This window comes from Oncorhynchus tshawytscha, linkage group LG28, assembly GCF_018296145.1.
Source record: "Oncorhynchus tshawytscha isolate Ot180627B linkage group LG28, Otsh_v2.0, whole genome shotgun sequence".
In the NCBI taxonomy this organism is placed as follows: Eukaryota; Metazoa; Chordata; class Actinopteri; order Salmoniformes; family Salmonidae; genus Oncorhynchus; species Oncorhynchus tshawytscha.
Window position 1 is genome coordinate 20,435,639 of NC_056456.1, and position 15,536 is coordinate 20,451,174.

At 41.6% G+C, this 15,536-nt stretch overlaps 1 protein-coding gene across 1 annotated transcript; it reads right to left on the minus strand.

Annotated features, from left to right (window-relative positions):
• Window positions 1–1,083: 1,083 nt before the first annotated feature.
• On the minus strand, window positions 1,084–14,415 carry LOC112226885 (serine/threonine-protein kinase 17A-like). The gene is made up of 7 exons (XM_024391533.2): window positions 13,936–14,415; window positions 5,114–5,326; window positions 3,040–3,184; window positions 2,718–2,844; window positions 2,553–2,601; window positions 2,276–2,449; window positions 1,084–2,086 (listed from the first exon to the last, which is right to left on the minus strand). The coding sequence occupies exons 1-7, from the start codon at window positions 14,097–14,099 to the stop codon at window positions 1,777–1,779; spliced, it is 1,182 nt and encodes a 393-aa protein (XP_024247301.1). The 5' UTR covers window positions 14,100–14,415; the 3' UTR covers window positions 1,084–1,776.
• Between the last annotated feature and the right edge of the window lie 1,121 nt (window positions 14,416–15,536).

Here is a 15,536-nt window from a genome sequence, read left to right on the forward strand (position 1 = left end):
ATAAATATTTCATGACTAGATTCAAATTATCTGAATGTGGTCTCCTTTTGACACACAGATCCTGATGAAATGTGGGATGATTCAGTTCAAAGAATTAGAGTCTGACCTTTTTTGGCAAAAATAAAGTTATGGAAAGCAACTAATCCAAGCAAATTTGTCAATTTGAGATTTCAAATAGATAACATCTTTCTAACATTGTATAGAGCAACAATCATTAGGGTCTCACCACGCAAACTCCAGCAGATGGCCATCTACACCACCTTGTTGACTGGTGCTAGATGATGCATTACCTTCTGCAAATTAAGTATCACTTAGGTCTTGTCATGTTTATCTTCATATCATGACCTTAGAGGCAACATAACATGGATCATAATACAAATGTGTTAAACCAAGACAAGATGTCCTCACCTTAGACTTCAAAAGGAATGACCTAATACTCATACATTGTATTTCTGCCTGCACTCATTTTATTTTCTAGAGATTTTCTCCAGGTTGGACTACCACCGTCCTAGCCCTGGAGCAGCTGGAAGCCAACCAGACAGCCATGGATATTCTGGGAGCACCACCCCCGAAGGGCCACAACATCCACCTGTCTGAACCGGCACAACTATGTGGAACGTTACTGCTCATTCCTCCTACATGGGAGCCAACTAGCAGCATAACTGTTTGCTATCAAAATTCTAGTGGCAATATTATTCTATCAGAAGACAGGAAATTGATTGATACATAGAATGTAAGTCCACACTGACCTTCAAAGTACATGAAGGTCGTTTGACCTAATGCATACAGTACCTTTGTCTTCTCCCTGGCAGCGCTAGGCGGAATTTAACAGGCAGTGCTGTAGAGGGTCAGCTTAGACCACACCACTGTCAGATAAGACAGGACTTGACACAGCCAAACTAGTCTTCCTGATCTGTTCACCAGAACTAGTGCGATGAAGGTATAACTGCTGCACTCGTCCGCCTCATGTCAGTCGCAGACTTGTAGCCTATAACACTTTGACATGCATTCTTTCAGGACACCATTGGACCTTGTTTTGACAACGGCATACACAAGATGCTTCCTGGTTTAAAATCACCATAGAAATATCATTGCTTTGACCAATGTTTATTGATGCTTTGTACATCCTTAAGACATTTACATACATTGTACAAGGAAATAAGTGCCATTTGTGCATTACATGTCATGCACATTCATTATAAACAGTGCTGTCCTGAGCAATATGTACAAGCCTTAGGAGAATGAAGGTACTGTAAAGAGCAAATTAACAATGTAATTGCTTAGTACAAAGCCATCATATCTTTATAGCCGGCACATGGGAAAAATAATTTAGTCATTGGTTCCAGTTGTACTATACACAATCTGTGCGACCAGAAAATGTCTCCCATAGTGTTCTATTGCACTATGATGTATGATTGATTAATTAGGACATTACTATTTATTCAGTGAAAATGAAATATATAAGACATGGAAATAATCAGTGATATAGATTAATTGAAGTTATGATGAACAATTGTACTCATGAAAGCTGAATGTACTGCATGAATATTAGGAAAAGAATGGTAAACAAGCAGAACATGAATGACATTGACCGAATGAGGAAGAATGGCAAACAAAACGTCAGTAGTTCATTAAAATTGTTTTAAAATTAATAAAAATGTGATGCAGACAGACATAGTTTGGCTTGTGAGTGGAGACTGGTGTGTGGTAAACAATTTACAATCAATCAGTAAAGATCCCATCTACAGTTGGAGTGCTTATAGGCCTACCCTTCTATCAGAAGATGGTCTTCTGTAGGGAGCAGCGTGGTTCCTCGAACGTGAACCGCTTAGAGACAGCCTTCGCATCCGGAAACAGAGTCTCTGGGTTGGGCACCGTTGGCCGGCACGGACCTATGGTGTAGGCTGCTACTACCATCAGCTCCTCTACCACAGGACCTTCCTCCTCTGAGGATAATGAGGAAGGGGGGGCAGGCTTGGCGTGTTCCCGTTGGCAGATGTCACTGGTGATATTCTCTTCAGTCTTCTTCTGGACTTGCTCCTGGAGCCAATGATGCCTCAGGCACTCTTCAGCAGTGGCACGAGACCTTTAGACAGGATAGAGAGGGATGGCTCAGTATCCTACGTTGTTTTCTGTTACATTTTCAATAAAATCAAGAGTATGAAATTCACTGTTATGCTTTTATCAATGTCTTCAATTGAGGTGGAACATCTACCCAGGAACTACCAAAATCGCTAAAACAAATAATAACAATATTGGTTTGGGATAATCTCACTTGGGCTCTTTGATGAGGAGTGACTGGATGAAGTGGATGGCTGAGAGGTCCTGGAGTTCATTCTCTGTGTAGTCAATGTTGATCTGGGAGATGTTGAGGAAAGTCTCCTGCTTGTCTTCTCCAAGAAATGGTGAAGTCCCCGTCAACATCATGTAGGCCAACACTCCTATGCTCCTTGGTTCGCAAGACATAGCATACCAAATTAACTGTTGCCATTGAAAGAAATGGAACCTCATCACTAAGTCAAACATATAGGTTGAGATTTTACTCATCTTACCACATGTCAGTTGCTGTGCTGATTGGTTCATAATTTAGAATCTCTGGGGCTGCAAACAAGAGAAACAGTGAATATTTTTGCGAAAGTAAGACGTGATCATCCAAGTTGTTTGAGTCAATGTAAGTAAGTTCAATAAAAATACAATCAAAAGGGTTTATCACTCACCGACATACTCTGGTGTGCCCATGATCTCCCTGAGCTCCTGGTTCTGACACAGCCTTCTGGAAAGGCCAAAGTCCACTATCTTTATATCCCCCAGAGGACAGGCACTGGTCAGCAGGATATTCTGAGGCTGAGAGGGACAAGACCATTCAATGGGACAGTGGATGAGGATCATTCAATCGTTCAGCGTTTCCTCTGTTCATTCTGTCATGATGTTATGGAGAACCGTTTAATCTGACCTTTCTTTTCAAAATGTTTAAACATAATTCTAAAATGGAGAACAAAAATCAGTCAGATGTCACAAATACAGCCTCATACTATGCACCTTGAGGTCCAGGTGGACAATGTTGTGCCTGTGTAGGAAGGCCACACCCTCCAGGATCTGTCTCATTAACCATTTGACCTCCTCCTGGGTGAAGGCCTCGTCTCTCTCGGCAACACACTGGTTAAAGATCTCCCCTCCCGCCGCACTATGGACACAGACACACAGCCGAGTGAGAGTGGTTTATTGGAATGATGGAAAATGTCCCTGAGGACACTGTAGTGGAAAAGACAAACAGGATACTAACAGTCTCTCTACATAATCAACACCTATTCGGTGATCCATAATTCAAACTGAAGAATAGAGTTCATTCAACAATATGGTCTAAGTAAAAGAAAACATTCAAAACAGTGTTTCTGAAATTAATGAGGAACAAATTTCAAATTTAGACAAAAGTGTCCTTAGCTGTCCTCTTGCCCCTGTTAATAGACAATGAGAGAGGATGACCAGTATTTGGTCTCCAACTCAGCCAGTGACCTGATTCTCACTCTGGTATCCCAGTTCAATTTCTCATTTGTTTACTAGTTTCAAGGACAGAAAGAGCCTCAACGGAAGTAAGATTGAGGGTGGAGTATGAGCAGTGAGGTAGGTGTGTGTGTGCACACGAGCATGTGGGTGTATAGAGGTCAGTGCATGCACACAAGCGTGACTGTGTATTGAGGTTGTTGCGTGTTCGCACAGAGGCATGTGTTTTTCCTCTGGTCCAGGCAGCCAAGGTGATGAACTCCCTATTGCACAGCAGCCACCCTCCAGCTCCTCATGTGTCATCTGACAGAACTAAAGAGATCACACTCCGCTCTGGGTCGCTCCCTCCCTCTGCAGCCCCTCGGTGCCTGAACAGAGCTCCGCTATCCCCCTATCCCAACCTGCCCACTTCCGGATTTATCTGACTGCTATGCCCCCAGAATATCTACAAAAACAACCAAGTGTCATTTGCAAATGTCACCTCTAGCCCCATGCAGATCATAGATAATTATCAATACCAAACAAAAACAGCAGTTCCGCTCCATTTCCTACCAAAGTGGAGAATGCCCCATTATTTATTGTAATGTAGAAGTCTCTGACCAAGCCAAATAGTATGAGATCAACTCACAATTACCCTTTCTCAGAGCATTTCTGTTTTGTTTTTCTCATGCGGACAGACCACTCAATAGGGCAGAGAGCCAAGCTTTCACTCACTGGGCACCTTCAAAAGGAGAAGATTAAAACATGAATGCAACAAACAAAATGTAATCTGGTCAGAACTATAAATATCTCAGAGTGAGAACTGCCATTGACCTACTCAGTTGACAATCATCTGAAGTACAGAAAACACATACAGCAGCCCCAAAACAACTCACAGTACACTCATCCTGATATTTATCCTATTGAACCACAATTCCATGTCTCTGATGGCATTCAATTCTCATAGTATTTCAAATATCTCCTCTTAGATTTGTGCATTCATTGATTGGACTGGTCATGAATTAGTCATTGGAGTGCCACCATGGGCCAGTGAACAGATACGGCACCATTGAACGTGCACTTTCAATTCGATAGGGAAGTTTAAGGCAAAGTTCCCTGTTAATATGGAGAATAAAAATAAATAAAAGTTACAAAACAATAACCCTTCAAACTGTTCAATGTCTGGAATGCCTTCAACACAATGTTGTCATAAGTCTTATAGAAAAAACTAGTCACTCTAGTGCAAAGTTAGTAGATGAGCAGCTGGTCCCAATGGTAGTAAGAAGCAGCAGGGTTCTGACATCCCTCTAGCCTGCTCTACTCTAGTCAGCGAAGCATGACAGACGCTACAGCGGGGTTTAGTGTTAGCTGGATTACCCTCCTACTCAGGCAGAGGGAGACCGGTGGTCTTTCCAAGTCACTGCACAGTTTTTCCAACTGACTCGCCGATTCCCTGCAGTGGGGATTGTGGTATTCATCGTTAGGAACGCGAGTGATGACTTTCTGCAAGCTGCTCTTCTTAGCAGATGTCGCTAGTGAGCTTGAAGATGTCATGCTGGCAGGTGCGCACACACACAGACAACGTTAACAGTGAATAGGTGTTCATGTAGGTGTACACACAAACAATACTTACTACTCGAGCACCAGGATCATCTCTGTCAGGGTCTCGTAGACTTGGTGCAGGTTGATAATTCTGTGGCTAGTGTTGGTGAGCTCCAGCACAGCGATCTCATGGAGCACCTCCACTCTGCAGTCCTGACCCTTCCTTCGCTTCTTCAGGAACTTGGCTGCATACTCTGTCCCTGTGCTCTTCTCCATGCACATTTTCACTATGGCAAACTTTCCCCTGGAGACAGATGGGGAACTTAACGTTTAAAATATTGAAGTACCGGCCTTAATGATGAGCAAACTTCCCCCTACGATAAGGATTTTAAAATTTTTAAAAAAAACGACTACAGTGTGACTAAATCGTAATGAATCCGTTTGAGAAAGCCAACTACAGTGATACGATAGTGATTGTTGATGGAGATTACACATCTTGGTGGATAATCAAGATGTAAATTACATCACACTGCTTTGTCCTCCCTTTACTAGAATCCTTACACCTGAATGCAGATAGAGTGAAAATAAATGATTGGGAAATAGGGTGAAACGGCCATCAATTGTTGTCATGGTCACTGAATATGCCTTCTCCCTGCATTTTCATATTCATTCAAATCATTAGTAAACAAAGATGACCTTCAAGCTCAACCAACCATTGATTTTAAAATGACCCACTTTTAAATGACCCAGTGTCCAGACAGAGAGCCATGCTGTGTTAATCAATGACCTCATACAGTATTATTGGCTGGCTAGCAGTCATGTTTTGGCTCTGGGCTTGATGTTCCATTGACTACCTCTACCCTCACATGCAGTGAGATTCAGCAAACTATTCAGCAAACTTCATACATAGACCTACACATTAGGGCTCCCGAGTGATGCAGCGGTCTAGGGCACTGTTCTAAGTGCTAGAAGCATCACAACAGACCCTGGTTCGATTCAAGGCTGTATCACAACCGACCATGATTGGAAGTCCAATATCACAGCGCACAATTGGACCAGCGTTGTCCGGGTTTAGCTGGGGTAGGCAGTCATTGTAAATAAGAATTTGTTCTTAACTGACTTGCCTCGTTACATATAACATGTCAAGGACTGTAACAGACAAGTCGCCATCAACCATGCCCAATACTATAACCTCAATACATAATATGGTAGCAGGTTCAGAGTAGTGCCATGCATGTCTCAATCCCTTAATCCAGTTATTCAAAGCGGAGTGTCTTTAGCCTTTAACCCAGGCTGACGTTGTTAACCCTTGCTGCTGCTGATAAACCCATTCATGTCTTTAGTAGGGAACAGGTGTCTCCATTAAATCTGGTTGTGCGTGTGTGTTTGGCGAGGGGGATTGCCTAAATCAGGGGAGGCATAGCTTTGTGAATCTCAAAAGTTCCAGTGCAGTCAAAAACTTGATTTTCCTGTTCTGTTCCTGTTTTCCTGACACACAAACCCAGCGCCATTTAATACAAGCATGGCCTTATTTCTATGACAGCATATTGGATGCCTGTCATTCATATTACATTCACCCAGCTCAATGTAACATTGATAGGTTTAGCCTACTACGTGACACATACATTTTTCCTATACACATGAGGTTGGTATAACCTAGCCTATGAATGAATGTTTACAACGTAGGTGCACAGGTAGAGAGAACATTTGAGTAATCAAGTTGACAGACATTGACACATTCAATATCGTCTTGCCTGCATCTAGATGATCTGGGGTGTAATCATTAGTCCAACAATTGCAAACAAGAGTTTCTATTGGTCAAATTCAGGTGTTTGTTTCTCAGTTTCATTCCGTATCAGAAATGTTTTAACAGAATCGGCGGAATGAATACACACGATCACATTCAAACACAATTCACTTTCATAGCAGCCTTTGATCGGTCTCTTCACTTCGCTTGTGGACTACACATCAGCTTGTGCAACATATCAGCGGTCTAAAGCAAAACTTTCATATCATAACTGGTAACAGCTACACACAGCCAACATAGCTACTAGAACTAACGCATTAGGAAACCCAGTGGCAATAAATTAAAAGCTTACCTTGACTTGGCACACACAGAGCTCTCATCTCCATTTTTGAAGAAATTAATCTGTCAACTACTCACCTCATTTTATGCACTTCATTGTTAGCTAGCTGTAGCTTATGCTTCATTCTCTAATCATTTGATTGAGTGGACAACGTCAGTTCATGCTGCAAGAGCTCTGATAGGTTGGAGGATGTCCTCCAGAAGTTGTCATACTTATTGTGTAAGTCTATGGAAGGGGGTGAGAATCACAAGCCTCCTAGGTTTTGTATTGAAGTCAATGTACCCAGAGGAGGACAGAAACTAGTTTTCCTCCGGCTACACCGTGGTGTTATCCCAGAGAGTGCTGTTGAGGCTACTGTAGACCATTACAAAAATGTGTTTGAACTTATTTGGTGAAGTGAATATATTTAGTATAAATGTATCTAAAAAGGATAACATTTCACAATTAAAACATTTCTGAAAGTCAGAGGGTCCTCCCCTGAGGAGCCTCCACTTACACAGCCCTTCAGAAAGTATTAAAACTTTTTCACATGGTGTTACAGCCAGAATTAAAAATGGATTTGATTGTTGGTCACTGGCCTACACACACAAAATACCCCATAATGTCAAAGTTGACATTTTTACAAATTAATTTAAAAAATGAAAAAGCTGAATGTCTTGAGTCAATAAGTATTCAACCCCTTTGTTATGGCAAGCCTAAATAAGTTAAGTAAAAATATGCTTAACAAGTCACATAATACGTTTCATGACCTCACTTGGTGTGCAATAGTGTTTAACAATTTATGAATGACCACCTCACCTCGGTACCCCACACATACAGATAATTGTAAGGTCCCTCAGTCAAGCAGTATATTTCAAACACAGGGAGGTTTTCCAATGCCTCGCATATTTGTAGATGGGTAGGGAAAAAAATAAAAACAAAAGCTGACATTGGGAAGTTATTAAAATTACACCTTGGATGGTGTATCAATACACCCAAAGAGAGAGGCACCCTTAACTCAGATATTTCACCACGAGACCAATGGTGACTTTACAACAGTTGCAGATTTTAATGGTTGTGATAGGAGAAAACTGAGGATCAATAACATTGTACACTAGGGCCTAATGAACTGTAACGCAGTAAAATCTTTGAAATTGTTGGCATGTTATGTTTATTTTTGGATTTCAAATAGAATACAAATAGGCATGTTGGTCATGGATGCCTTAAAAAAAGGTATGGTCATGGATCATGACCCTAACCCTAACCAGTTAGTATTTGGTGTGATCACCATTTGCCTCATGTAGTGTGACATCTCCTTCACAGAGTTGACCAGGCTGTTGATTGAGGACTGTGGACCCACTCCTTTCAAGAAACAACAATGGGCCTCAGGGTCTCGTCACAGTATCTCTGCATTCAAATTGCCATCGATAAAATGCAATTGTGTTCATTGTCGGTTGCTTAGGTCTGCCCATACCACACTGCCACCATGGGGCACTTTGTTCAGAAAACCACCCACACGATGCCATACACACTGTCTGCCGTCTGCCCGGTACAGTTGAAACTGGGATTCATCCATGAAGAGCACAGTTCTCCAGCGTGCCAGTGGCCATTGAAGTTTGCCCACTTTAGTCGGTTACGAGACTGGTGAGGGCGATGAGCACGCAGATGAGCTTCCCTGAGACGGTTTCTGACAGTTCGTGCAGAAATACTTCGGTTGTGCAAATCCACAGTTTCATCAGCTTTCCTAGTGGCTGGTCTCAGATGATCCCGCAGGTAAAGAAGTCAGATGTGGAGATCCTGGCCTGGCGTGGTTACATGTGGTATGCGGTTGCGAGGCCGGTTGGACGTACTGCCAAATTCTACAAAAACAATGTTGGAGGCGGCTTATAGTGGAGAAATTAACATAAAATGATCTGGCAACAGCTCTTGTGGACATTCCTGCAGTCAGCATGCCAACTGCACACTCCCTCAAAACTGTTTGCGTGACTGTCGCTGAATACGGGTTTGAGTCGCTGTCGGGGCTATCCCCCAAATTCGCTAGTAAAAGCAGTGCCTCAAAGAGTGACCCCAAACTCCCGGCCCTAGTCATGTCTGTTTGATTTATAATTTATGAAAATTAAATTGCTGCTAGCTATTACCTAATAGACAACTTTAATCTAAATGATCACAGAAGAGCTCTAATTATAAAAGTCACCAGTGTGTTTTCCCAACATCTCCAGGTAAAAAAGGTATAACCATGCAGCCTCAGGTCTGGCTCCAACTACATTACCTACATCTCAGACAGTTTAGCAGGGAAATGAGAGAGACTTGTTTTTAATGCGAGAGATTAGTCAAATTGGTGGTAGATCTATTATGTGTGCACTATTTCTATGCTTCACATTTTTAAGTCTTTTACTTTTGTACACCTTCAAATACACTACATGACCCTTTAGTATGTGAACTGTTGCCACAAAGTTGGAAGCACAGAATCGTCTAGAATGTCATTGTATGCTGTAGCGTTAAGATTTCCCTTCACTGGAACTAAGGGGCCTAGCCCGAACCATGAAAAACAGCCCCAGACCATTATTCCCCCACCAAACTTTACAGTTGGCACTATGCATTTGGACAGGTCGCGTTCTCCTGGCATCCGCCAAACCCAGATTCGTCTGCCAGAATTCCAGATGGTGAAAAGTTATTCATCACTCCAGAGAGCACTTTTCCACTGCTCCATAGTCCAATGGCAGCAAGCTTTACACCACTCCAGCCAATGCTTAGTATTGCGCATGGTGATCTTTGGCTTGTGTGTGGCTGCTTGGCCATGTAAACCCATTTCATGAAGCTCCCGGCAAACAGTTCTTGTGCTGACATTGCTTCCAGAGGTAGTTTGGAACTCTGTAGTGAGTGTTGCAACCAAGGACAGACAATTTCTTTACGCGCTTCAGCACTCGGTGGTCCCGTTCTGTGAGCTTGTGTGGCCTACCACTTCGCGTCTGAGCCAGTTGTTACTCCTAGACGTTTCCACTTCACAATAACATCACTAACAGTTGACCGGGGCAGCTTTAGCAGAGCAGACATTTGTTGAAAAGGTGACAACCTATGATGGTGCCACGTTAAAGTCACTCAGTAAGGCCATTCTACTGCCAATGTCTGTCTATAGAGATTGCATGGCTGTGTGCTCGATTGTATACACCTGTCAGCAACGGGTGTGGCTGAAATAGCCAAATCTACTAATTTGAAGGGGTGTCCACATACTTTGGCTTGTGTGTTGCTGAAAATACTATATTTTTAGTTATGGAAAAGATATGTCACAGCAGTTTAGATGATATAATAATTCTCCACACTATACTTACTTTTTTTGTCACAAACTGAAATTAGGCATACTATTAGAATTTTAGCAACCACGAAATGGCAGACCAATTTTCTGCATAGTGCACATAAGGAAATTCATTTACAGTAGTATTGGACTTGGCCAACTAGTTTACAACTGAACAAGTTACACATGGGTTGGGTTGTAAAGGGTCAGACATCTTCTGGAAGTTTTCCATGGGAAGTTAAGTCTGGGAATTTTGCTTAAATTCATCAAAAACGTTAGCTTATAACAGTGAACCTTTTTTGTGGGATATGCAAGGCAAGTCTAGGTTTTGTGGCATATTTTGGTTAAACTATCCAATTCAATAGAATTGCAACACTGCATGCACAATGCATTCTTCCATCACAGCTGATTCTCAAGATCTTGCACACTAAAGAGATGCTATGGAGCCCACACTACACTGTCTGAGCCAAGAACTACATGCTTTCTGGTAAGTTTTAATTACAATACTGGGTGGGGTGAATATGACATGGAGGATTTTTTGTTAACTAGTAAATAGTACATATAGCTTACAGCACAGTGTGTTTAAATCATTTAACTTAACAATTTCTTCTAGTTAGTTTTTGCTACCATGTGGGGTTTAGCTTGCTTGAGCATGCTAACTGAGGAGTGTTAATTCACCTGTTTCCATACATGTTTCATTTAAACAATTTATCTTACAAAGTAGTTGTTTAATCAAACTGCTTAACTATTTTATCTGTACATGGAATTGTATTTTTTACATTTATTTTCATCTAATTGTTACAGGAAAATGCCACGGGCACCAAGCTGTGAACATGTGCAAAATCATGTGAAGAATGCAACAAAGATGCAGAGTCATCTGGCCAAGTGCATAAAGTTCCCTCAGCACGCACAACCTCTGACATAAGTCCCTCTACTTCTATTCGAGGTGACAATTATGATGAAAAGACACCTTATCAATAGCAACAGCTCATGGTCCTCCTGGAATCAGTAGTTTTTTTGACTCAATGGAGGAACGTAGTCAGAAATGCTGATGAATGTCTTGCTCGAGCTGTGTATGCAACTGGTTCACCTCTGATGCCCACAGTGGCAATGTGTATTGGAAGAGATTACTGAATGTTCTTCACCCATCATATACCCCTCCAACCAGACATGCTTTATCTACTCATTTGCTGGATGCAGAGTTCAAGTGAAGCTCAAGCAAATCATTGAGAAAGCAGACTGTATTGCAATAATCTCTGATGGGTGGTTGAATGTTCATGGGCAAGGAATAATTAACTACATCTTCACCCCTAAACCAGTATTCTACAAGAGCACAGACACAAGGGACAATAGACACTGGTCTCTACATTGCAAATGTGCTAAAGGCAGTCAATGACCTTGCACCACATTAGGTATTTGCACTGGTGACAGACAATGCTGCAAACATGATGGCTGCTTGGTCTAAAGTGGAGAAGTCCTACCCTCACAACACACTCATTGTCTGTGCTGCTCATGCATTGAACCTGCTCCTCAAGGACATCATGCCACTGAAAACAATGGATACACTCTTCAAGAGAGCCAAGGAAATGGTTAGGTATGTGAAGGGTCATCAAGTTATAGCAGCAATCTACCTCACCAAGCAAAGTGAGAAGAATAAGAGCACCACATTGAAGCTGCCCAGCAACACCCATTGGGGTGGTGTTGTCATCATGTTTGACAGTCTCCTGGAAGGGAAGGAGTCTCTCCAAGAAATGGCCATATCACAGTCTGCCGATATGGAAAGCCCCATTAACGTGATCCTCCTGGGTGATGTATTTTGGGAGAGTGGTAAGCAGCCCGAAACTCCTGAAACCTATAGCAGTAGCCATTGCACAGATTGAGGGTGACAATGCCATCCTGTCTGATGTTCAGACTCTTCTTGCAGATATAAGAGAAGAAATCCGTACTGCTCTGCCCACTTCACTGTTGCTCCATGCAGAGGAAACTGCAGTTCTGAAATCAAAAAACGTGAAGACTTATGCCTGAAGCCCATACACACCGCAGCGTACATGTGGGACACCAACTATGATGGCAAGAACATCCTGTCTGGTGCAGAGATCAACAAGGCACTACCGTGTCTCGCCACCTTGGCATGGATGAGGGCAAGGTTCTTGGCAGTCTGGCGAAGTACACTTCCAAGCAAGGGCTTTGGGATGGAGATACAATATGGCAGTCGTGCCAACATATCTCATCAGCCACCTGGTAGAAGGGACTTTGTGGATCTGAGGCTCTTTCCAATGTTGCCTCCATCATCCTCCAAATCCCACCAACATCAGCCACCTCAGAGAGCAACTGGTCCTTGTTTGGGAACACACACACCAAAGCATGCAACAGGCTGACCAATAGAAAGGTTGAAAAATTGGTGGCCATCCGGGCAAATTTGAGGCTTTTTGAGCCTGACAACAAGCCATCCTCAACTAAGTTGGAAAGTGACAGCGAAGATGAGGCCTCTGAGTCTGATGTTTAAGAGGTGGACATTGAGGAGGTCCAGGGACAAGACATGGAAGCCTGAGAGGAAGACAACCAAAGCGTTAGATTCTAGACTATCATTTTACAGATGTATGTTGAAAACATTTTTGGGAGATGCAATGGATCATTCAATATTCCCTTTCTTTTGTTGTTCAGTGAAATCATCCCATGTGAACAGTCAACTAATTTAATTAAAAGTTCAATTCGTAACTAGTTTTTTTTCTATTGTAAGGATTATCATTTGCAATTATGTATATTTATAAGGTAAAATGTTTATGTTTCTGTCTCCATATGATATGGTAAATATATCCAATGCAAAAAACATCTATATTTAAAATGGTATTAATATTAATTCCCATATATTCCCATTAATTCCCACAGAAAGTCTCCACCTCTGAATATTCCCCAATATGTGCAACCGTACACATGGGCAAATATTGTGCTACTATACCTTGTCTCAGATATCCAGATAAAACAATGAACAAATGATAAATACATAACAGTACACCTATCTATGAGTGCCCATGGTTTCGGAATAGGTTAGTTGAAAGGCTTGTCCATACTTTTGCATAGACAAAATCTCCTGTGCCACTACGTACTATAGCTTGCTTCAGTTCTCATAATGTTTTGTATGTGAAAGGCTAGACTCACTTGCCAGTCTTGCACTCACAGCTGGGGAAAGGGACTGGTCATTGGGCATCTACTGTATCTTTAATGCAAATATATTTGCCATCTTGACGGTTTTCATTTGAAACCAGGGATTACAGATGAGAATTTGGTTTGCCATCTGGTGCAATGTCAAATGCATATTAAAAAACAAAATGCACATCCTTGATAAATAAATGAAAACATATCCATACATCCAATGGATGGTGCCACATATAACATAGATTGAAAATGACAACCAAGCACTATGATCTACAAAGTATCCCACGTTGGAACATGAGCATTTATACACCCAGGTAGATAATTGCTTTTTTTTTTTTGGACTACTGTATGTTTTTAAGGTCCAACCGGTTAACCTACTAGCTACAATGTTCAACTCACCTGCCTAGCTCTTTGCCAGGTATAACGTTGTATAGTTCATTAAATGACTCTGTCCTGATTGGGGTTTTGATGTTGTCCAGAAGAAGCGCAGTGGCTCCCCGGTTCGTCTCGGTCTGACCGCGGCATCTTGTGTCGGTGAGCCCTGGACTGGGTGGTGGAATCATTCTTGGTTCACTTGTTGAGTATTCTTTCAGGAAAACACGCGTTGTTGAGAATACCACAAAAGTACCTTTCTTTTGCGTATCGGAGAAGCTTCCAAGTAAGGGCACTAGAATGTTTTATTCTCGTCAACCACTATGTGTCTAATGAGAGTCTTGAACGTTATCCGCAGTTGTGATGCAGTCAGGCATAGACAGTTGTTTGACTGGCTGCTCTGATAACGCTCCTCGCAAAAGTCAATTTAGCTCAGTGACTGATATATCGCACCCATCAACTTAGATAGACACCGCATCATTGTATCTGTCCCATTAAGACTTCTGTGAGAGCATGGGCAGCGCTCTCCATTTTAAAGTAGTCAATTTTCTTCGTCTTCCACTTATATGAGTTGGCAAACAAACTGAAAGGGTCCATACTGCCACCTGCAGGGTGGTGTTTAAACAGGTATAAAGCCACGGATGGCAATTTACTGCAACCTGCAGTTGGAATGTTTACTCACAAGTATAATGAATTAGCTGATCCCTCCTGATGACCCGGATGGAATCATGCGATCCTTCCTCAAACTATAGGAAGTTCCACCCAATTGACTACTTGAAAATTGTGAAAGTGCTCAATGCTGCTTCCCGTGGTAAATCAATGTTCTGGGCACTAGAGTCCTCTATCTATCTCTATGATTTCACCAGACTTCGGTAATGTTGAAGAGTTAAAGGGGCAATCCTTTTAAAAGCTTAATACTGTTTTGGTAAAAAAAAATATATATATATATATATATATATATATATATATATATATATATATATATTCTTCAAGAATCAATAGGTGCATATTAATTTATAAGTCCAACAATGTATGTAGCAACAAAGTACCACAGTATGAGTAATAATACCCATAAAACCTACCGGTCAAACAAGGAAATGGTTCCAATTGTTTTCCACCTTTCATTTTTCCCATAGGGGATTTTAGAAACACTTAAAGGGCTGCGTTTCATGTAAGCTTACCCTGGCGTGACGTTTTGATAACCATGTAAATCTCTCTAGGACAAGGTGACTTTTACCAATATATTTTCCTGCATTTACCCCCCCAAAAATGAAATGCTAATTAGCTACTAATGAGTAGTTCATAAAGAACTACAAATGCCTTGATCTGGACGAGACTGCTAAATTGAAGCAAAGGTAAGAATCTCTGGATTAACTATCTAATGTTAGTTAAATCTAGTAATGAATAAATTTGCAATTCTGTTAACTGTCTTGTGCAAGTTTTAAATTGACACATGACCTGTTAGCAAAGGTGTCAGCTAGATATGAAGTGCAGGGATTTAAACTAGTAGAAGAAAGGTGCTTTATGAAGTGATTGTTTATTATTGACATTCGTTAACAGTACTATGCTCGAATTGAAAGTGCAGCCTGAGAATTACTGCATGTGAGCTCATCAGACAGGAAATAGTG